Here is a 24127-nt window from a genome sequence, read left to right on the forward strand (position 1 = left end):
TAGGTTCAGTAGTTGGTAAAGGGATAAAGATTGAATCCTCCAGATCAACCTTATGAATTGGCACCTCATAGATATGTCTCAACCAATTACCTGACTTCCCCTCTGCTTATAGAATGAAACCTCATTCTCCTCTCTCTGAGAAGAGCATGGAATAACATCATAGATGTTAGAAAGTACCAGAAGGGGAGCTGCTTTCCCTAAGTCTTTACATCTCTCTTTCTGGCAGGCCCTTCTGTTTGCCCTCACCAAATCTGGGAAATTGATTTCTGTTCTAGTGAAATAAAAGCTCTTTATTCGAGAGGAAGGAAAGGCTGCCCCGTTTGTCAAAGTTCTTTTTGTTACACAATACACATCTCTTCTGTTTAGGTTCTGAACATTTTCATCTCCTATAAATCCCCTAACTGCTGCTTGCACTAGGACTCGGTGACCTCTCTTGCTTTCTTTGTTTCTGCCCTGTGCTTGCCCTGGCTCTGGTCTGTCTGCCTAAAGTGTGAGAAGGTTCAGGGTAACAACTGCAATCTATGGACAGAAATCCTTTTCTGACAAGGAGCGCAATCTAAATGGAAGTTACTAAAAGGGTTCAGAATGGAGACCAGCATGTGGGAAGTGAAGCAGTGACCTGGGAGCAGTTGGCCATGTGTTACACCTGGAGATAGCTTAGCCAAGCATCAGCAATCAGACACTGATGGTGAAATGTCAGAAGACTAAGGCGCCTGGGTTGTGTCAGCTCAACCCACTTTTCAGACTTAATCCTGTTCCTCTGTTGAGATGATTTATGTATCATCCTTGCATTTTTCTTTTCTTCCATATCCATGCATACAATATAAGGAGACAGCAGTTGGCTGTTTGTGCTAGAAAATATAAATGGTCATTTCGAAACTGTGCCAGACAGGATCTGCTGCAAGTTTTCATTGTTACTGCTGCCATCTGTTGTTCTTCAGTAGGGGGATGTGAATTTCTTGGCAATCGTCTCTCTAATTCTGAACTATCTTTCACCTCCTCCTAGAGATATTCATTCATGGAGTGGCTTTTCAGAGGAATACTCTTTACCAAAGCAATGTTCTGAATGTTTTAAAATGGAAGCATCTGGAATGTTTTTATTATAACATATTTTTTTTGTATCTTGGAGCAAAAATCTTTCTTCATTGTTAATATTTATCTCTTAAAAACAAAAATGTTTTATTGCATTCTTACTACTTGAACGTATGCTGTTTCAAACAAGATAAAGCAAAACAGATTTCTGCCGTCGACCTTGTTCACAGTTGAATGAGCTGAGTTGCAGCTAAGTTGTTGAGCTTTATCTAAGCTCTTTTATTTCTATATAATGTTTCCCTTTTCATTCAACCTTAAAATTATAGTAATTTGGGCACTTCTGTCCTTCTGAAAGAGATAACTAATGCCAAATGTATTTCAGACAAGGAGGGTTTTTGAGAGGGAAGACAATTTAGCTGAGGCTTAATAGCTATGACTGCTATTAAGTAGGATAACATAACTAAATGTTCAGATGTCCAAAGAATAGTCTGTGAATTCTCAAAGTGAGAGTTATGCATTTTCTAAATTAAGATAAAGTTGTTTCTCTATACTATCCTATTGATTTCTATATTCTTTGGTTGCCATATGACACCATTCAGTAAATGTTTTATATATTAATAAATGAAACAAACATGCATGGTAATTTTGGTTTAGAATAATAGATAACTTTTGCAATTTTTGAGAAAGATTTTTAAAGGCTTATACATATATACATACATATATACATACAAATATGTATGTATGTCGGTATTATAAAGTTACAGTTGGTTTTTTTTCAAGGAAACAATATCACTATAATAGAGTAGCATATTACTGCAAAAAAATCAACAGATACATCAAATACCACACTTGCTAATCACTAAAAACACCTGAGTATCATATATTAAGACTTCATAAGTAAATCATAGCAGTAAATAGAAAAGGATATATCAATAAGTGGGCTCTGAGGAATTCACTAGCTGTAAAAGAACAAAGAAAAAAGAGTTTCTTACCTTACTATAAAAATGAAATATAAAAGATGAAGAAAGTGGACAAATCAAATAATATGTGCAATATTTCCTGGGAGAGGATATTATAAAAAAATTGATAGGGTTGACTAAAGCATTTTAAAAATTATGCATAAAAATGTCATTAGTAGGTGTAGAAACTTAAAATAGTTCCAGGAAATATTTAAACATTTTAACATATAAAAATATAATACAAACAGATTATTTGAAGTCCATTGCAAAACATGTATAGGATGTAGACAATTTATGGAATGGAAATAGCTAATAAAACAATGAAAAACTCGTCCTCACAATTTGATAAATGTAACTTAAAACTACAATTAGCAATTATTTTTGCATGTCAAGTGTTCATAATTACTAAAGGAAATCATACTACCTGAGAATATCTGGGGTTTCTTAGATTGGCACTCTGTGTGGCTGGGCTGGCAGTATATAAAATGTTAAACCATATCTACCATGTTTCAAATGTTCATGTTTCAAATGAATCAGTGGTTCTCTTGGGAATGTACTCTAGAAGAATAATCATAAATATAACCTAATATTATATGCAAAGGTATTTATTGTATTATTTATAATAGAAAATTATAAAATATTTTGTATGTCTTAAAATACAAATGGTTACAAATTCATACTCATACAAAAATATAATAGTGCATATGAAGTGATTTTACATTCATTTATAAATGATTGAGAGAAACCGTTACGGATATTAAAAATCATTATAAAGTGAATGAATATTCCATATACACATAGTGTAATCAGAAAGATCTCAACCAGGTAAATTTACATGAATATATGTAAAATATCCAAAAAATGACTCTGCAGAAGTTCTTAAGTCTTTATTACTAGCTAGAATTTTAGATTATTTACTTTGTCTCTTTTATGTATAACTAGACTACTGAATTTTCAAGAATGAGCATATATTGACTTTTGAAGCTATATAAGATATATAAAGATATGATATAGTAGTCTTTGTGGATACTTGAATTAACTTTTATCTGTGTCATATATTCTCAATTTATCACAAAGATGAGACTTAAATAAACTCTTGCATATTTCACTCATATAATACCCTCATAAAAATGAGCATTGAAATAAACTTGCTAAACGACTGTGAGGTTATTCCAGTTACACATTTAAGTGAATTTTTAATAACATTATTTTATCACATTTGTGATTTCAGTTCATATAATAAAGAAGATGATTTTTCTCAGCCTCAGTATCATTGAAATATAAAAATATGCCTGACTGCATAAATCCATTTTAAACTAACATCATTTATTACATTTTATCAAGTCTACCTAGCGCTTCCTTTTATAAAGAACAAGGGCTTTTCATTTTGTTTATCTATCCCCATCTAATGCTACGATAGAATAACTATAAATCTTCATTATTTGTTTTTTACAGAAAATAAAAGGAAATGAAAAGGTCAGTGCACAGTTTATTGATTGTTCTCCTTACACAAAATTAATGTTACATAAAATTAATGTTAGTCTCTATTATTATTTCATAGATAAACTCAGAGCATTATGTACACACTAAAAAGAATGAAATGGGAGGATTTTAACCTTATGTGTATTTGAATTGCTAGTTTATCAAGTTATACTCAAACTATGATACAGTAGCCTCACTTAGGTTTCTCTTGATAAGTGAAAATAATTGTACCACATTCAATGTTAACTCAGGGTTAGGATTTTGAGTGCTCTTGATGGATTCTTTCTTGCTTTTCCATAAGTTTTCTCATGTGTCTCTTGCCAGTGGAAGAGATGCAAGTGAACTAGAATCCTTTTCTCTCTTTACCATGTTTCCACCAACAGCAAACCCTATTGTGTGTACTTCAGAATATATCTTGACACTGCCTTCCTTACAATTGAAAATGTCACACTAGCCTCTTCCTTAAGCTCTCCACTTTCATTCTTCCTTATCTCTAATATATGCATGATACTAACACACATATCAGGCTATCACATGCCTGTTCTCCCAGCAGCTTGGGAGGCTGAGGCAGAAGGGTCACAGGTTCAAGGGCCTCCTTAGCAATTTAGCAAGACCATGTCTCAAAATTTTAAAAAAGGTCCAGGGTTGTAACTCTTTAGTAAAGTACCCATGGGTTTAATCCCTAGTACTGCAAAATAATAATAAGATTAATAATAAATAACAATAACAAACATTTTAAAATATGCTTACTTCATTTCACTGCCTAATTTTATTGTACTTGTACAAAACTTCCAATTTTTTTTTTTTACTACTGTCCATAAAATCTTTCAAGGACTGGTCCTACTTACATTTTCAGTCTTAAATGTACACTTTTTTTATTGTCTACTACACTAGTCCCACTACTGTATCTTGATTCTTGATCCAGGTTTTTACACTTGCTTTCTCGTCTTCTTATGTTGTTCTTTCCCCTTCCTCTTTCACAGAGGGCTTTTCTTCACCCTTTGCTGGTCTACCTAATGCTATCTTGAATGACTGCCTCAATGAAGCATGATTTTATTCACCAAATTCCTATGTTCCTCTCTCTTGTTGATTTTCCTCTCACTTCTATTCCCTTTATTTTTACCATAATCCATAATCACTTGAACATTTGAGTATTAGAATAGGTAAATGAATCACATCTGATGACCGTAGTTTGTGACTGTAAGAGGCCATATCATTAAGGAGCCGCATTGAGCCTCAGTCAAGGTAAGTAAGGAGACTGTGAGGGAGAAGCCACTGTCCTTGCCCTCCACCACAATCCTAAGAATGAAACAACTCTGAAAGCAGATAAATTACAGCATAATGGAAACAGTTGCAGTGAACCCAGACTTGGAAGAATTAAAGTTTTCTTGGAAATCATGGAAGGATTCACAGAGGAAGTGATGTTTCAAGTGGAGTCTGCACCAGTTATTATCTCCATCAGATTGGACAGTTACTGAGCAGTGACAGGAGGAAACACCTTCAAAGGTGGAAGGAATTTGATTTAAACAGCAGTAGAAATCATGCAAATTTTAAAGGTTGATATGTATTTACTTAACATAAGATCCTTTTGTTTATTGATGATTATGTACTTAGGTTTATCCAATTCAAAAATATCTTCTAATGACCTATTCTTTTCTTCATGATAATAAAATATTTTTCCAGGGAAATGCTGAATAAATCTTTCCAGAAATAACACTACATAGTTTTCCATCAATGACCCTGAAGTAATATAGAATTTACACTTCAGTGGTTGCAATGCTCAAACTTGACAGGTGCTGTATTGTGTTTGCTGATAAAAAAAAAGGAGGGGGGGTAGGATGAAGTGGTTTTGTGCTTACTTAGTGTCAAAGAGAAAATCATTGATTTAGTATTTTCATATGAAAACTCAAAATCTAGATGATTAATTCTCACTCTTTTTATTATTATTGCAAAGATCCTGTATCTAGACTATCTTTTGGAATATATGTGTAGCTCCTTATGGGTGTTAGTTAAGTAATAGTGATAAACAGTCGGGGAAAACCTATCCTGGAATATGATAGGACTCTTTTAACTAGTGTCTTTATTCCATTGTGCAAATGATATATACTTTTACCTTAAAAACAAGAAGCATATCCATGAATTTTTACAAAATTATTTCATGGACAGCTAAGATTATTTTTCTTTCAATGAAGTGGTTATTTTTTATTTTAATAAATATTTAGCAAATATGATTAGAACTCTTACTTTATATTATCATGTAGTCTGCCAACTTCTAGGCTGGAAGAAAAAAAGATTATTTTTCTTGATGTGTCTATTTCATAGAATCTTGACATTGGATTTCTCACGTGCCAGTGAAATTTTAGGAGCTTGGACCTCCTTGTCTTTCAGTCATTAGAACTTTTTTGTCTGCTAACTCACTTGTACCTGAGAGATTCCCATTTTATAATAAACACTGTGGAATAAATGCAAATCTCTACTGTCATCAAAGTATGTTTCTAGTGTCTTTGGTTAATGTCCCCAGGTCTCAAGCACTGGAATGAGCTCTCAGTTACATTATCCTACTTATTTTCCAATGGCAACTCAATTCCAGAGTTCATGCTTAAATCATATGAAAAAATGATGAATTTGTTTAATTAATTTATTTTTGAGGTGCTCAAAAATGAAACTAAAAAAATTTGAGTTTAATTTTAGTACTCAGAGTAGGAATGGGGTAGAGCAAGGAATTAGGACCTGATTCCAGATCTGTACAATGAATCAGTGATGTTCAGAGGACTGAGATATGAGTGGGAGTAGTATTCAGGAATCTAACGCGGTGCACAATATTTGTGCTTCATGATTTTGTGTCAATTAGGTGACTACTATCAGCATTAGGAATCGTGTGGTCAGGTGGTAATTACTGCTTGATTTATTAAAGTGGTGCTTACTGAATGCCTATTGTAATTGTTCTGGAACTTGGAAATATGACAATGAACATAATTCACAAACATTTCCAACTTTAATGGATTGTCATATTGGTTGACAATAAAAGGGATAAAGTAATTCAATATTCAGTATGTTGAATGATGACAATTTCTAAGAGGAGAGGCTATGGCAAGAAGATAGGAAGTATGTATATAGACAAGGGAATCTTCATTTTCAGATAGAATGTCCATGGAAGACCTCCTTAAGAAAGTTGTGTATCCACAAAGATCCCTGTGAATGGGGAGCAGACACATGCTAGTACCTAGAGGAAGAACATTATGCTATTGACATACCTCAAGCTCTCGATCCTTATCCGTTTCAATAACATTGACCTAAGAATACTCAGGCATTGATGAATATTATAACATCCATAGTCATGTTTTCTGAAAAATAAAGTATATCATCAAGCATTAAAAAGATACAGAAACATGTTTATATAACTGTCTTTTTTTTTTTTTTAGTAAAACAACAACAACAAAAAAGATCTATTCAAAGATTAGGACTGAATAGGTGCTTGTGTAGAAATAAAAAATGTCATGTTAGTAGAAACAGTGTCACAATTGTAATTGGATTATGGTTGGAGAAGGCTACACTTGGAAGGAATCAGTAGTAAGCCTGTTACTTTATTTCATTAATGGAAAAATCGAATAAACTAGCAAATTGAGACCAAAGTTAGTATAGAGTGCCTGGAGCGTAGGAATTTTATTTTTAACAAAATTTCTCTTTTGTACAATATTAGTAGGACAGTTCACTCAGTAATATGAAATATCAAAAAGGCTGACTGGAATAATTGCCATATGAAGTGCTACTACACACAAAAAATGGGAATATGAAAGATTACCTACAATAGAATGTTTCTCTAGTGTGGCATTTTCCTCTGAAATCACCTTTAAATCTGTTAAATTTTGAAACAATTATTTAATTAATATTTTTCAATTCCTAATCCTAAAAAAAAACAGAGAAAAAAAGAACTTGAATCTATAACACACTTGTTTTCAAGCATACTTGTCACTAAGTGTGAATCCAGGGGTAAATGTGTACTAGAGAGCTACAAATGCACCACCAGATAATTGAAATTAGCCCTACTGAGATACTGAACACCAAATATCTAAAAGGCATGCTAAAACAATAATTTTCTTCTTAGAATAACTCCTGATCTAGTTATATTTTAGTAATCTGGCTAGAGGTGAATTAGCTATGTATTTTTTTACTTGACATTCTGTAAAATTTGTTCACTTCTGACATAACATATGCAGCAAACCATGTAACCACCACCACAAACCTTCACCCCTAACCACTGGCCTTCACTCTGTCTCCTACATCTCTATAGTTTTTCCTTTTTTGAAAAAATCACATAAATAGAATCATACAGTATATAGCATCTTCAATCTGGCTTCATTCACTTAACACATTTGAAATTTATCCAGGTTTTTGCATGCATCAGTGGTTCATTCCTTTTAATTGCTAAAAAGAAAATAGAATGCTGGATTGAAGATCTTCCTAAATAAATCTTAGTTTACAAGTCTAGGTATATATTAGAACAGATTCCTAGGTCAAATGTTCAAGTAGTTTTAAGACATTTGATAACTTATTGTGAAATAACTTCGAAGTATTATATAAGTATATGTTTTATCAGTATTAAATATATATTATATATGTATATATATATGTATATATATATATATATATATATATATCATATCAGCATTGGCAATATCTCCAAGTACTACCATTAACCCTTAGATAATCTATACTTATCTGATAGGTTAAAATTGGTATATCACCATTAGCATTTTTTATCATTGTAGTTAACTATTCTCTGGATCTGGAGAATTCTGGTTAAAAACTCACTATTTGTCAACTGGCTCATCAGCTACAGCAAGTATATGCATGCCTTGGATGAGTACTATGACAAACATTTCACAGAGTTTGTTCCTCTGAGGACCAAAGCTAAGGAAATTCTTCAGGAAGAAAAAGACCTTGCAGAAATTGTACAGCTTGTGGGAAAGGCTTCTTTAGCAGAAACTGATAAAAATCATTCTGGAGGTAACAAAGCTTATCAAAGATGACTTCCTACAACAGAATGGATATACACCTTATGATAGGTTCTGCCCATTCCACAAGACAGTAGGAATGCTGTCCAACATGATTGCATTTTATGAAATGGCCCGTAGAGCTGTCGAAATCACTGTCCAGAGTGACAATAAAATCACATGGTCCATAGTCCGTGAGCACCTGGGGGAGATCCTCTATAAACTTTCCTCCATGAAATTCAAGGATCCAGTGAAAGATAGTGAAGCAAAGATCAAGGGTGACTATGCACAACTTCTTGAAGATATGCAGAATGCATTCCGAAGCTTAGAAGATTAGAACTGTGATTCCTTTCCTCCTTTGCCTCAGCAAACTCATATGTGTATATTTTCCTGAATTTCTCATCTCAAACCCTTTGCTTCTTTATTGTGCAGCTTTGAGATTAGTGCCTATGTGTGTTTTCCTGTTTATTTGGTAGGTCTTATATCAAACAAATATTCCTTTGCTCCAGTATTTGAAGGGCCTTCCTGATCCTTCATCCGAAGTGGTGAATGTAGTAAATATGATATACAATGGCTGAACTACTGTAAACTTGTATGTAGGGTGAAATCTCTCCTTCTAGGTTTGCCCTTTCCCCATCTCCATGAAATTGTAAACAGGACTACTGCATATACTCTCTTTGCAGTAGATTTAGAATGAAAGGCCAGATTTTTAAACCTTTTAGCAGGTACTTTGTGAAATGACTTAATATCTAATGTGGTCACTTGCAGCTTAGCATTTTGCTAAGTAACTACTTTGCAGGAAATATTTACTTTTAATAAACATTGATGGTTAATGTTCCAATTATGCATTGCTTTCCCAGTATAAATCAGGAATATTTATGGGAAGCTATTGGCACTACCTTGTTTTTAAAACAAACATTCATGGAGCTCAGCATAATATATGAATCAGTACCCTCTCAAAGTGTGAAAAAAGAGTCAGGTGGTCAAATTTAGATTAACATCATCTTGTTAAAACATACTTTATTTCACTAGGGAAAATTCAATATCAAGGACTATTATAATACTACATTACTATGAAATTCTTTTTAAAAGTACATTTAAAACAATCATCGAAAACTTGATCTACATCACATACTCTTTCTTTTCCTCAAACACCTTGGAAGCCTAAGTTGCCTAAGTTTCTAAGAATCATGTGGCAATGTGATGATCAGTAAAATACTGCAAAGATATATAGCAGTGGTTAAAGACTGTTTGCCCCTTTAAGAACCAGCTGGGCTGTAGTGATTCTTGGGGCCAGAATGGCATTATGTTTTTACAAAGTAATAACATGTCACACACGCTTGCATGTTTGTTTGCTTGTTGAATTTTTGAACAACCAGTTTACCAATTGTAGAAAATATCACTTTCATGTGTTTTTTTTAATTCACTGAGTTGAAAGGTTTCTCAGAATATCTATGGCCAAAGTAGCGTGACATTTCCATTCTGTTTAATAGGGATGAAGTTAATTCTTTTATCTGCTGGTAACAGAATCTGAGTCTTGTGAAAAAAAAGAAAAAAGATTATTTCATCCTGTCTTTTAAGTATATGTCTAAAAATAATAATCTCTGTGTGTGTATACTAAGACAGGCTGCAGAATAGTGCTGAGAGCAAGTTTCCCATTTACTCTTTCTGACCACTAGTGGTAGCACCATTGCTTCCTTTTTGGGAAAAGGAAAGGGCATGTGAACATGTCTGATGATCTCATACACAAGTGTAATAGCACAAATAAAAGTATTTATTTTATGCCTCAGTATGTTATTTAAATTTTGGGGTTATGCATTTCTTTTGGTTGAAAGATATTCTTCCACAGAACTTTTTTTAACCCTTCAGAATATTGACAGATAAAAATTATGAAATGTTTTGTTGAGATGTGGACTTAATGATGCTGCTTAATCAGTTTGCCTCCAGTGTAGTTGACTTCCTACCCAGAGGTCCTAAGACTAGTGGAAATTAAAAGGATTTCAAAAACTTCTATTAAATCTACCAGCAAGCTAGAATTGTGAATGAATGACATGAAGAAACTAATTGAACAAGTTTGTTTTTTGTTGTTCTGAATTTGAAACATGCATTCTTCACCCTTTTAAGAATGCTGATGTATGAGTGGGAAGATGTTAGAGAAACTACGCTCAGATATTCATTGTAAGTGTCCTTTCACATATATGTTGTAGAATTTCAGATTAGTTACTGAGTATTTCTTGAGTAAGGGTGTGTTAAAATTACAGCAATCTTTTAAAAAGATTATGCAGTTTTATATTTATTGTGTTGTACCTGGTCCTAAGTGCAGCCAGTTAAACAAGTTTCATATGTATTTTTCCAGTGTTAAATCTCACACATTGTACCCTTTGGAAATTTCCCTCTATCTTGAAGAATGAATAGAAGAGGCCATATATATTGCTTCCTTATCCTTGAGATTTCACTATCTTTATGTTAAAAGTTATGTATAATTATTAAAATGTATGAAAGAATAAAAAGTGAACTTAAAAAAAAAAACTCACTATTTACTATGTGTGAGAAATTGGATGTTATTTGACTTCTAGGTGTCTCAGTTTCCTCATCTATCATCTGAAGATAACAGCAGTGCTAAGCCTGTTAGCTTAGCACTAGAAAATGCCCAGAATAGTATCTAGTCACTCATAAAAACTCTACATGTATTGTTTATTTGCTAGCACCTTTACCTATTAATGAAAATAAATTAATTCATATGATTTTGGAATATTTGAAAACTTTCTTTGTGCATATTATATTAAGATTCTTTGGAATTTTTTATAGACACTGGTATTCTTACTAGTTTGACTCTATACAGTAAGAATTTTAAATATTTTCTATTGCATTTTAGCAAACCTTTTGTGTATTTCATCTTTTCACTTTCTAATCATGTTTCCAACAGAAAGCAAAACATATTTTTAAAAGTCTAGTTGGTTTCTTTTTGATGCTTTTCATTGCTTTTATTACTTGAAAATTCTTCCTTGTCTAGAGAGCAGAAATATATATTTCCCAAGATAGACTTCCACTTTTCATTCTTAAGTCCTTTGGAATTTAATTTGAATTGTGATATAAATCTTAATTCTTATATTTTCCCATACAACAGATTTTCTCAAGAACTTTCACTGAAAAAACTAAATCAAGTTTTTTATTTATTCTTCTGTTTCCTTGATAATATTAATATCCATTATTAAGACAGGGTTAACCATCACATGGGAAAAATGTCTTTTGGTTAGTTATGCATAAGAGAAGTTCATCTTGATGATGCTTTAATGTTTAAATATATCAGAATGAGCACAAGCATTAGGAAGAAAATGTAAAACTCTCTTTGTTTACAGTCAATCTGAATAAATTGCATGAAGAAACAACAAAGAAATTGATTTTAAAATGAGAGCTTCAATCCCTGTACCAGCACCAAAAAAGAAAAAGAAATTAGTATCAAATAGTGAATTTAGCAAGAATGTATCATACAAAGCCAAGATTCAGAATTCAATGGTATCTCACATACTAGCAACAAAAAATTAAACCATGAAAAATTTAAATTTGTGATTTATGACAACAACAAAAACCATGATGTATTTAGGAATTTTCAAAAATAGGCCTCCTATTCCAAGAATCATTACTGAAAGAAAATAAAGGTCAAACTACATGGAAAGATACTTCTTGATTCTGCATTGAGAAACTCAAATTTATTACAATATAAATTTTCTTAAGTGGATCTGTAGATTCATCATAATGTCAGTCAAATACCACCAGTCTTTTCATAGTTACTGAGAAGCTGATTCTAAAATTTAAATGGAAATGCAGAGGCCTGAATAGCTAAAGCAATTCTTCAAAAGAAGTAAGTACAAATCTAGTTGATGTATATTACCAAATTTCAAGATGTAATTTAAAGATACAGAGTCAAGGTAGTGTGATATTTCTCAAAAAAGATGCTTATATAGATCAGTGCAACAGAATAGAGAATCTTGAAGTAGATTCACATCTATACAATCAATTAGTTATTAATGGTATATGTTCCAAGATAACTAAACCCAGAACAGTCTTTTCATTAAAAGATGTTGAATTATATATATATACATATATTAGAAAACTTTCATACAGCAATTTCAAAATCTATTGTATACCTAAATGTAAAAAATACAGCTAGTATAAAATTCTGCCAGAAATTATAGGAGAAAATATCTTTGCAACCTTAGGCAAGACAATGATTTCTTTGTAGGAAAAACTACATTGCAAATCATTAACAATTAATTCTTCCATTTTATCAAAATTATAAATTTCATTTTTCAGCCAAACTGAGAGAAAAATATCTGCATTAGATGTATCTGAAAAGAATCTATATACAAAATATGCAGAAAATGACTCAATAATAAGATAATCCAATAAAAATTTGAACATACATGTCACCAGAAAGATATTTAAAGTTCTTATAAACACATAAACCATTGTTCAACATCCTTAGTTATCAGGGAAATGCAAATTAAAATCATAATGAGATACAAGTATATTGGCTAATATCACAGAGGCTGACAGTACCAAGAATAGACAAGGCTATGGAGCAACTAGAATTCTCTTTTCTTAGGTTAAGAATGTGATGACCACTTTGGAAAAGAGTTTGCAGTTTCTTCCATTCACCCACCACATGCACTTCTAGGTATTTACCCAAGAAACATGTCCATGCAGACTGTGAATGTTCTTAATAACTTTAATCAGAGTATTTCAAAATAGGAAACAATTCGATGTCTTAATGTAAGGTATGTGGATAAACACACATACTTAGAATTTATGGAGGTGTCATGAATTATTAAGGGAAAATTTAGTCAAGTATATGTCTCTGACTTGGCAGAGATGAAGAGTTGCCCTTTTATAAAGAATATAGTCCATAATTCTTAGCCCATCTTAATGCAATTAAAAATGAAAGGATGGAAAAATATTTTGTTGAGATTTGAGAACTTAAAGCTAATTATGTTAATGTTTTCAATAAAATAACTATTTTCTCTGAAGTTTTTTTCAACTTAATTAAATATGCCATAATAAACAGGATTAATTGCATCCTAGCTATGGAGAATTCTGATGTCTATAAAACCAAAGAATAAACCAAAGTCAAGGTCATAAAACTTGAAGATTAAGAAAATAATGCTATCATCAATTAAAATTTCCTTCAAGTTTGCTTAGCAAAAAACAATTTCAATTTTTTCCTTAATACTTGTTTTTATTATTGGATTCAATTTAAGATCACTGAATAGAAGCAGTGTTTTTAAAAGCAAAACTGCTTCATTCATTTAACAAACATATCTTAGTCATCTGTTCAGTAACAGACACCATGTTATATGTTAGGACTCTAGAGATAAAGCACAGTTCCTTATTTTGAGTAATTTGTACTATAACCAAGAAGATAGAGAATGCACAAGAAAACAAATGATTATAACAGGTGACAATGCTACTGCTTAGCATAGTTGGTCTTCTGGTCACTGCTGTAATATTCTTATCATGAAGAAATTTGTCAACTCTTCAAAGAGGTAATAATGGCTCTGCTTGCCATTTTACCCTCACTTCTATTATAACACCAGTTTATGTTATAATCATTCCTTGAAAGCTTTTTCCTCCCCCGTAAACATTGAGTTCTTCAAGTAGAGGAGTTTATCACTTATGAATAGATTTTATGAAATGAGGGTCAAGTGTAGAAAGTGAGAATGGGGAACAAAACAGGGGTGTATTACCCACCAAGCTGAATAATATTGAAGATTAGAGACCCTGAGAATAGTGCTGAGTGAGAAGAAATACAAAAGTAATGTAGTAAGGCAGAAGGATTGGCAGGTAATGTCAATTAATGGAAAGGGAGAAGAATTTTTAAAAGAAATGATGTAAATTAAATAGAGTACATTTGAGATGTTGACAGCTCATCCTTGAAAACCTGTCCAAATAAGGCAGGGAATGCTAACTTTGTATTCAGGAGAGCATTCTGGTTTAGAGATGTGAATTTGGGTGTCATAATCATGAAGGTGATGGTGAAATTGTGAAAGGTGAGCAATTTCCAAGGAAGAATTTCTAAAATGTCTTCAGAAGATTAAGTTCAGAATATTTAGAAATTCAAAGAAATCCCAAAAAAAATCCCAAAAAAAGAGGAAATAAGTAAAGGACTCAGAAGACTTAGGTGAAGCTAAAAGCCTATAAGTGCTTGTCATTGATGTATTTCAAGAAAGAAGGATAGCATAATGCTAACCAAGCTTTGGTTTCAGAATTCTCATGTTCAGATGCCATCCCTAACATCATGAGATCTTAACCTGTGACTTAACTGACCTGACCCTCCTTATCCTGAGTTTTAAAATGAAGGTAATGATAATACCCATGTTACAGAGTTCTGGGGGGACTATATAATATAAAGGACTTTAAAGAGGAGTTTGACACATAGCAATCAATTCATGGATGTTATTGACATTTTCAGAAGTAATTTCAGAACAGCTTTAGTGAGAAAATCTTGGAATCAAGAGGAAGAAGAGAAAAATTAAAACTATGCCTTTGGAAGAGAATTACTTTCATGTAAGAGAATTTCCAAGGAGTACTGAGAAATTATCTGGAGTTAAATAACTTGAATATAAAATCATTTCTTCATTATAATTAATTAACTTTCTTGTTATATTCTAAAATGTATGCTGTGGTTTGAGTATCATTTGACTGACTGCATCTCCCAAAGTTTCATGGGCTGAACTCAGTCCTCACTGTGATGGTATTGAGGTGGTGGGACCTTTAAAAGGCACAGCCTAGTGGAAAGTGATTGGTTGAATGAGATAAATGTAGTTCTCATGGGGTTCCACCTACTCCCATGATAGCAAGTTGTTATACAAAGAGTAAGTCTGGCCCCTGAATCTCTCTTGCGTCCTTTGATCTCTTCCTCTTGCACTCACTTGCCCAATAATGCCATCTGCCATGTTGTGGTGTAGCCAGAAGCCCTCACCAGTGCTAGACGGATGCCAGTGCCTTGTTCGTTATTAAAATACCCAGCCTCAGGAATTTTGTTACAGAAACAGAAAGGGACTATGACAGTATGAATCAATAAAACATACATTTTAATTAACACAAAATCAAGATTGATTTGGAAGACTATTAAGGAGCAAAGAGAACTATAATAGAGTACTGGTTAAACCCTCACTGAGGCTATCTTTTGGTTTCAACATCTTTGGATCCTACATCATTTGGTAAGGAATGAGTAGAGTTAAAAGAAAAAAAAAAAAAAGACTGGAAACAAAAAGTAGAACACAGTAGTTTTAGAGTGCTGAAAGTGTGGAAGATATTGCCAAAAAGTGAGATTTTGAAGTTTGAGATCTTAGAGGGAAAGCAGTTTGAGGAGCTGGAAGAAGCTAAGATAGTATGAAGTGGTTCATGGAAGTGGTTCATTTGCATTCCACAAAACACTGAGATGGAAAAGTCAGAACTGCATGATGAAGTAAGCATACTAGCTGTGGAACTCTATAAAGGTCAAACACAAGACCTAACCCCATGAATCCATTAGTTTTATTCCATTACAACAAACTGAATTTGAAATTTGTTCTATTATGTTTGTGAGATAATTATGTTTTAGTTTTCTATTGAGTGAAAAATTTTGACTTCATTTGTACTCATTCATGTATGTAATTTTAACCACAAAGGCACATTGTATTCGAGACATTAAATGGTTTTAAAATAATACAGAAGTAAATGCTATGATTACAGCAGTAGTTGTTAACATTTAACTTTATATTCATTGACATAGAATTTACATTGATAAAAAGCTATTAATAGAAATATTGATGTCTAGCTTTCTACCAGAGAAATAGTCACTAAAAATGCTCATTAGAAATTTTACATTTCTGTTTAACTTCACTCTTTGAATATAGAATATAGTATGGTAGATGTTTCTTAAAAACGCAATGAGAGATTACCTTAGTAACTGCCTTTCTCTTAATCTTAACAAAATTTAAGACTTTTATGCAACACTAAAGTGTTATGCATTTCCCTAACCAGTAGTAATTCAAAGAAAAAAAAATAACACATAAGTCCGAGTTCAGGAAACATGGTGCTTAATGTCCACTTAATCCCATTTTGATAGATTTATAAAACAATATGTTCAATCCAGTCCAAGAGGTACATATTTGTATCATGGCAGTGTAAGAAGAGCTACCTAATTCTTCCCGAGAGCAGAGAGTAAGCATCTTCCTAGAAGACAGGCCCCTGAACTGAGGCATACAGGTAAATGTGTTGAGAGTCAGCGGGGACAGCTCCATCCAAGCAGAGGTGATGGGAAGCACCACAGTCCCAAGTCCAAGTGCAGAACACCAGGCAGAGAATGTAGAATTTAAGTTAAGGAAGCAGACTGGAACCACATGGAAAGCTCTAAACAAGGACTTGTCTCCCTTCCTTCCTTTCCTTTCTTTCCTTCCTTTTATTCTTTCAATAGTCTTAATCTTTAGAGAAGATTGGGGTTTTTAGTAAGCTTGAGCAGTAAGTTAAGAGATTTTCTGTGTACCCCTTACCCCCAAACATCAGGGTCCCAATAACAACATCCTCCACCAGAGTGATATGTTTGTTACAATTAATAAACCTTCATGGACATGTCCTTAATACTCAAACTACGAAGTTTACTTTAGAGTTTGCTCTTGTTACTGTATGCTCTATGAATTTGTGTAAATGTCTATGGGTGTGTATCTGCCATTTTGGTATCACACAGAATAGTCTCATTACCTTACAAATCCTTCATGTTTCACCTGTTTATCACTCCCTTCCAATCTCTGCCAGTCACTGGTTCTTCTACTATTTCTGTAGTTTGCCTTTTCTGGAATATTATATGGTTGGAAGCATACAATATGTAGTTTTTTCAGATTGGCTTACTTCACTTAGAAACATGCATATAAGTTTCCTCTGTGTTCTTTTTGTATTCAGATACATGATTTCTTTTTCATACTGAAAAATATTCCATTGTCCATTTATCTAGTGAAGGACTTCCTAGTTGCTTACAAGTTTTGCAATTGTGAATAACTACTATAAATGTCTGTGTTCAGATTTTGTGTGGACATGAATTTTTATCTCATTTGAAATACCAAAAAGTGCAGTTGCTGGATCATACAATATAAATTTATTTATTTTTATAAGAAACTATCAAAATGTCTTTTTTTCTTCCTGCCAACAATGATTAAGGGTTTTAGTTCTCATCCTCACCAGCATTTGGCCATCATGTTCTGAATTTTGACTATCCTAGCAGGTGTGTAGGTAACTATTATTTTAATTTGCAATTCCTGATAACATGGTCTTAAGCATCTCTTCATGTACATATTTGTCATCTGTGTATCATTTTAACTGAGGTTTCTGTTAAGTTTTTGGCCCATTTTAATCAACTTCATATTGTTGAGTTTTTGAGATTCTTTGTCTTTTGAGTAGCAGTACTTTACTAAATATATATTTTGTAAATATTTTCTTCTAGTCTATGGATTATCTTCTCATTATCTTGATAAGTGTCTTGTTAATAAGTCTGAGTTTTATTTTAGACTAGTAGTTATCAAAGTACATAGTTATGTTGTTATAATTGATATGCACATATTCCTGTGAGAAGGTATTATGTGAATTACTTAACATAAAAAGATGAAAAACATAAATATAATAAAGAAGAAACAAATGATAATTTAGGACTTATGCTTGTATTGATTGGGGTTCTTAATTGCAAACTACAGAATTTGCTTTGGAATTATGTAATGTTAGAAGGCTCTTTGGATTTGGCAGCTGCTTGGAGAACTGGGCTTTTTGCAGGTTCTTAGAAAACCATACACCTAGACTCTGCTACCAGCAGGTAGCAGACTTAGTACACTTAGAAAAAGAGGCCAGATATCTGCCAGTGTTGATAGGGAAGAATTGAATGACTCTTCTAGCTGATAGAGAAGACTCAAACAATTTTGCTACCTTGCTCACTAGAGATTTTTTTCCTTTGTGATTCTCTGGGCACAAATGGTGGATAGAACCTATGCTGCATGCCTTAGCTGTCTATCAGGGAGTCTGGGAATGTTACTTCCTTTATATTCTACTTTGGAATCGTATGGCCCTTAATGTGAGAAACTATCAAAATAAGAATACAGAAGGTAGTCTACAGATTCAAGCAGCCACAGTGATACAAAATGCACTTTGCTGACATTGAAAAATAATTGTTATTGATAACGATCTTATTTATAAGTATATTAGTAATCATGATATTATAAAATCTCAAGAAAAATACATATCCAAGGAGGGCTCCTCATTAATGATATCTCTATATATTCAAGTTTTCTTGATAATTAGCTTTTTGGTCAATATCATATGTGAACTGAATACATCACCATTATTTTTCACTTATCATGCAGCTCAAAGTACATTCAGCACTCCTTTGGAGATTGCTCATGCTTTCCTTATGAGTACACACTTCAGTGTTTGGATTGTGTACAGGAGATTTTAAGCCACCTCTGTTTCACAAGACTATCTTTTGCCTATATATTATATCTGAATCTAGTGTGCAAAAATTCATTTAGATAAGTGATAATATTTCACAGGTAAGTGATAATATTTCACAATTGATTGAAAGCCAGTCAGTGTATGAGAGACTGTGTTCCACCCCTTGGCAGAGCAGAGTTCCCATTCTCTTTCAGGTGACTCTGCTCATCCTACATTATTTCTGCACCATCTAACACATTGATTAAGTGAAGGAGTCTGTTAGTCTGCACATGAGTATTAATATATCCCAGATTATTCTTCTTTAGATAAAGAAAATAGGATCAGAATTTGAGATATTTCTCTTATACCTCAAGTGGATTTTATTATGCACCCTGTAAAGCAAATGTATTTTATTTTAGAATCTAAGGCTTGGGAAAGGAAAGATTTTTTGAGTATAGCAGGGTAATGTCATGGCCAGGTGTGAATTTTTGATCACTGTCCCAGATTTAGCAGGTGAAATTGTACTGGAAAAGACCAAAAGCAGGGAAGGTCAAACAGGAGAATATTATATATTATTCAGAATTCTGATCAATGACAGAAGGAATGATATGATTGAATCTCAATATTTAAGAGTTGGTGAATGATTAGAAGGAGTTACTAGGGTAGGAAAAAGAATGAAAAAATTGCTTTCTGGCTTATGACTAAAGCACAGGATTTTTTATTTTTAGAACAAAGGTTGAATCGTGCTTTATAATTCCTGGTTGCTTTTTCAGGGAATAAACAAAAAAAAATCGGTCGAATGTTATTCTTTCCTGATATGATGCAATACTTGTCTCAGTTTTTTCATTCATTCCACAAATGCTCCCCTGGAACTTGGATCTACTATAGACTCTGGTTCTTTCTAAATTTCATATAAGGTTTTTCACAGATAGGCACTCAATTTCCATGATTTTCCCAAAGTGGAAAATGAATAATATTTCATCGTATGATTTTTAAAATAAAAAAGGGATTACCTTCCTAATACCTGATCAACATGTTATGAAAATGTAGGTGACTTGCACTGTGCATCCTGGGTTGGGCTCATTGCTGCTGCATGTCTTACCTTTAGCTGGGATGACAGCAGTTCCGTGAGCAGTGGTCTGAGTGATACCCTCGATAACATCAGCACCGATGACCTGAACACCACATCCTCAGTCAGCTCTTATTCCAACATCACTGTCCCTTCCAGGAAGAGCACTCAGGTAGGAGTCACCCTCTTTCTTTTACCACTGCTTCTATCAGTTTCTTCCCCCAAATTATTTTCTTAATGCAAAGATTAAGTTGTAGCACAACCTCTTACCACAAAATAATTGCATCGACTGAATAAAGAAGTGCTCAGAAGGATTCATTTTGCTTCCCTGATCCCCACAGTGTCTTAGTCTTTGCTAGAACTACAGCCCTTAGGATTTGCAACAATGTGCACCTCAGCCTATTTTGATCATCAAAAGCAGCTTACGTATATGTACTTCCTATTTTTCTCATTTAACCCAGAAAGACCTATATTGTCATGTATTTCCTATTAGTATTGATATATTTGTTCAAAACAGTCTGCCTTTGGATATTGCTTGATTAATTTTATTTTGATTCCTCAAATGAATTACTGGTTCTCATGTAAATGGCAAGTCAAGAATGGACATTAAATAATTAAGTTTTATCTTGTCTTACCTTTCCTTGTTACATTTGATGTAGAACATTCCTTCCTTTCTGGAGTGTTTAATTAGGTTTTTCTGCACATATTTATCCCTGACATTCTTTAATATGTGCAAGTGAGAATTTTGTGGCTAAAATTAATGAAACTTAAATGAAGACATAGATAAAAATAGAATTGTCTCAGGAATCCTTTTGAAGAAGTATAAATCAGTGCTGCTTTTTTTAAACCAGTTATCTGAGAGAGCATTCCAGTGCCTAATTCACTTTATAGATTTTTCTGCATAAATTTTTTTTTCTGAAATATTTTTCTCCATAGCTAAAGACAGATTCAGAGAAACGTTCTGCAGCTGATGATAACTGGGACAGTCCCGAAGAGCTGAAAAAAATAGAAGAGGATTTTGACAGTCATGGTGATGGAGGTAGCAAGTGGAAGAGTGGCACCTCAGGACTTCCTGAGGACCCTGAGAAGGCTGGGCAGAAAGCTTCCCTGTCTGTTTCTCAAACGGGTTCCTGGAGGAGAGGCACATCTGCCCAGGGAGGGGCTCCCACCAGACAGAAAGCTGGGACAAGTGCACTCAAGACTCCTGGTAGGCCTGGTACTTGGCAGCTGTTTTGCAAAAGTGCTTTAATTTGTTGTTTTCATTCAGTTTTATTTTATTTAATAATAGCTCTCTTTTAAAATCAGAGTCTTTTCCATATACTTACACCATGTTTTAACTAAATTTCACATGCTTTTATTATCTAAGGCCACATGAATATAACCATCTAGGCATGCTTTAGACATCTCCTCACAATTTGGGGTTATGGAGTGTTTTAGTATGCTGTGATCACTTTTGGTCATGGAGAAATAAAATAAAATGGAGAACCTTCCTCTGTTCTAACTTCTTTAGGACTTTGCAATATTTATGTTAGGTAAGTCACTGAGCTTTATCACAAAATCTGAGGGATAAAAGCAGTCACACTAGTTTTGGGTTAGGATGCTAGATTTTTAAGATGCTGTTTGTGAATTAGATCTTTCAAAAGAAAAGAGTAAAAGGATTCTGAGAAAAAATGCACCTTTCTTTTTTTTTTTTTAAGACTCTCTGCCTCTTAACTACTTTATAAACAGTACCACCTGAAGTATGGATATTACAAGACATCCAAATAATCATTCCACATATATTCAAATGAATTCTTTGTCTAATACTTTGCTTGATAGGGTTAAGTGTTATCCTTTTAAAGCATGAGTGTTGCAAGATTTGAGATCTTAACAAATAGCATAATTACTTGTTTTCATCTTATCTCCTCCACGTCCAGTTGAATTTCCTCTGATAGCCAAATTTTTTGTATGTATACATTCAGTCCTCTTAATATGTTGGATTGCATGCCTAGATCCAAAACAATAAACATTTATGAGTTGAAGTAATATAAAGAGACATTCACATTTTACACATTGCTTAAGGAAGAGGCATGACATCAAAATATGCAGACACATATTTTTGTATTTCTTATTAATTAGGGAAAACCGATGATGCCAAAGCTTCTGAGAAAGGGAAAACTCCCCTGAAAGGATCCTCCCTACAACGGTCTCCTTCAGATGCAGGGAAAAGCAGTGGAGATGAGGGGAAAAAGCCCCCCTCAGGCATTGGAAGATCCACTGCCACCAGCTCGTTTGGATTTAAGAAACCAAGTGGAGTAGGGTCCTCTACTATGATCACTAGCAGTGGAGCAACTATAACAAGTGGCTCAGCAACACTGGGCAAAATCCCCAAATCTGCTGCCATTGGGAAGTCAAATGCAGGGAGGAAAACCAGTTTGGATGGTTCACAGAATCAAGATGATGTTGTGCTGCATGTGAGCTCAAAGACCACCCTACAGTACCGCAGCTTGCCCCGCCCTTCAAAGTCCAGCACCAGTGGCATTCCTGGAAGAGGTGGCCACAGGTCTAGTACCAGCAGTATTGATTCCAACGTCAGCAGCAAGTCAGCTGGTGCCACCACCTCAAAACTAAGAGAACCGACTAAGATCGGGTCAGGGCGCTCAAGTCCTGTCACTGTCAATCAAACAGACAAGGAGAAAGAAAAAGTAGCAGTCTCAGATTCAGAGAGTGTTTCTTTGTCAGGTTCCCCTAAATCCAGCCCCACCTCTGCCAGTGCCTGTGGTACTCAAGGGCTCAGGCAACCAGGATCCAAGTATCCAGATATTGCTTCACCTACATTTCGAAGGTAAGGATATATAAAATGATGCATGAAAAATATAGGGTATATATGTCATACACATATACTAATATACAAACATATCATATATATTCATATATATATTCCAAATATACATTTTCTTAGATGCATATATCTTATAATCTTATAATCTGGTAAAATACAAGGAGTTCTAAGAATCTGGTCATATACATAGGTAGCAAAAAAGTGGTACTTATTTTGAGAAATGGTCAAACTTGCAGTTGCATTATCTTTGTGGTATTAGCAATACAAACAGCTATATAAGAGAATTAAAATCAGATGGCAATACTCAGGGATAGTGATGAAAATGAAGTAAAAGTTTATAAAATTTTAATAGATTTTCATCCCTCCTTTCCATAATTAAAAGCCAAAGCAGTCAGTCTTTATGACTATTGGCATTCACTTCCAATGTTTTGCGATCTGACTTGGTTCTTAATGAGTTGATGGTCATAAATATAGGTGATGCTGTGTTCTTGTAATAGATCACATAGGGCATATTTATACAGTACCATATCTTGACATACTAAAGAAAATCAAGGTATGATGATTGACAGGTTTTGAAAACATTTGGAATCTTGAGAGAGAATAACCGCTAGAGCAGGCTGTTTTCTAGCTCTTCATCAACTTTCTTTGACAGGACTCTGGTAAGCACATGATTGGTTTCTGTAACAGGATGATCTTTGGTATCAAATATGTGAAGTTCTGCTCAGAAATATAACTGTTTCTAAATATCCTAAGTGGCAGGGAAATAAATATAGTTTAAAACTTGGGACATATAGCTACACTTGTCTGGAACTGTTTTCTCATCTGTGAAATGATAGGAATATGACTTATAGTTCATTACCTCAATACTTTGAATGTTTGCTTTTATCCTGCTAACTAAACCAAGACCTTTTGTATCTTAGAAATAATGGGTCTTAAAACATTTACTTTTACATTCAAGCAATCTTTGATAAATTTATTTCAAATTCTAAGAGTTTCAGTCCTCAATATAAATATTAATCCTGAAGAACTGGCATTTTGAAAGGTTGATCCTCACTGGAAAGAATAAATTACAGCTTGTAGCAAGAGTAAATATTTCCATGGCTTAAGGAAAAGCAAATAGTGCCCTCCTGTGGTCCATTACCTATGAAACAATTTCTCATATTCGTCATAAAATATTTCACTGTAGGAAATATGGATTTCATTGCAACTTAATCCGTAACCATTATGCCATTACTTCATATCACTTTATTTCCATATTTACATAAATTTGATTATATCATCTGCTTCATTTACAAAACTAAAATGTTTTCTAAACTAA

General features: G+C 33.5%; 1 protein-coding gene across 1 annotated transcript in view; it reads left to right on the forward strand.

Annotated features, from left to right (window-relative positions):
• The window catches only part of Nav3 (neuron navigator 3), a 707491-nt gene that overhangs the window by 602520 nt on the left and 80844 nt on the right, over positions 1-24127 (forward strand). The window contains exons 14-16 of the mRNA XM_047549063.1: positions 20028-20160; positions 20925-21195; positions 22107-22812. Of these exons, the coding sequence (XP_047405019.1) occupies positions 20028-20160; positions 20925-21195; positions 22107-22812 (1110 nt within the window). The remainder of the gene's footprint in view (positions 1-20027; positions 20161-20924; positions 21196-22106; positions 22813-24127) is intronic.

Source organism: Sciurus carolinensis, chromosome 4 (assembly GCF_902686445.1).
Source record: "Sciurus carolinensis chromosome 4, mSciCar1.2, whole genome shotgun sequence".
Classification (NCBI taxonomy): Eukaryota; Metazoa; Chordata; class Mammalia; order Rodentia; family Sciuridae; genus Sciurus; species Sciurus carolinensis.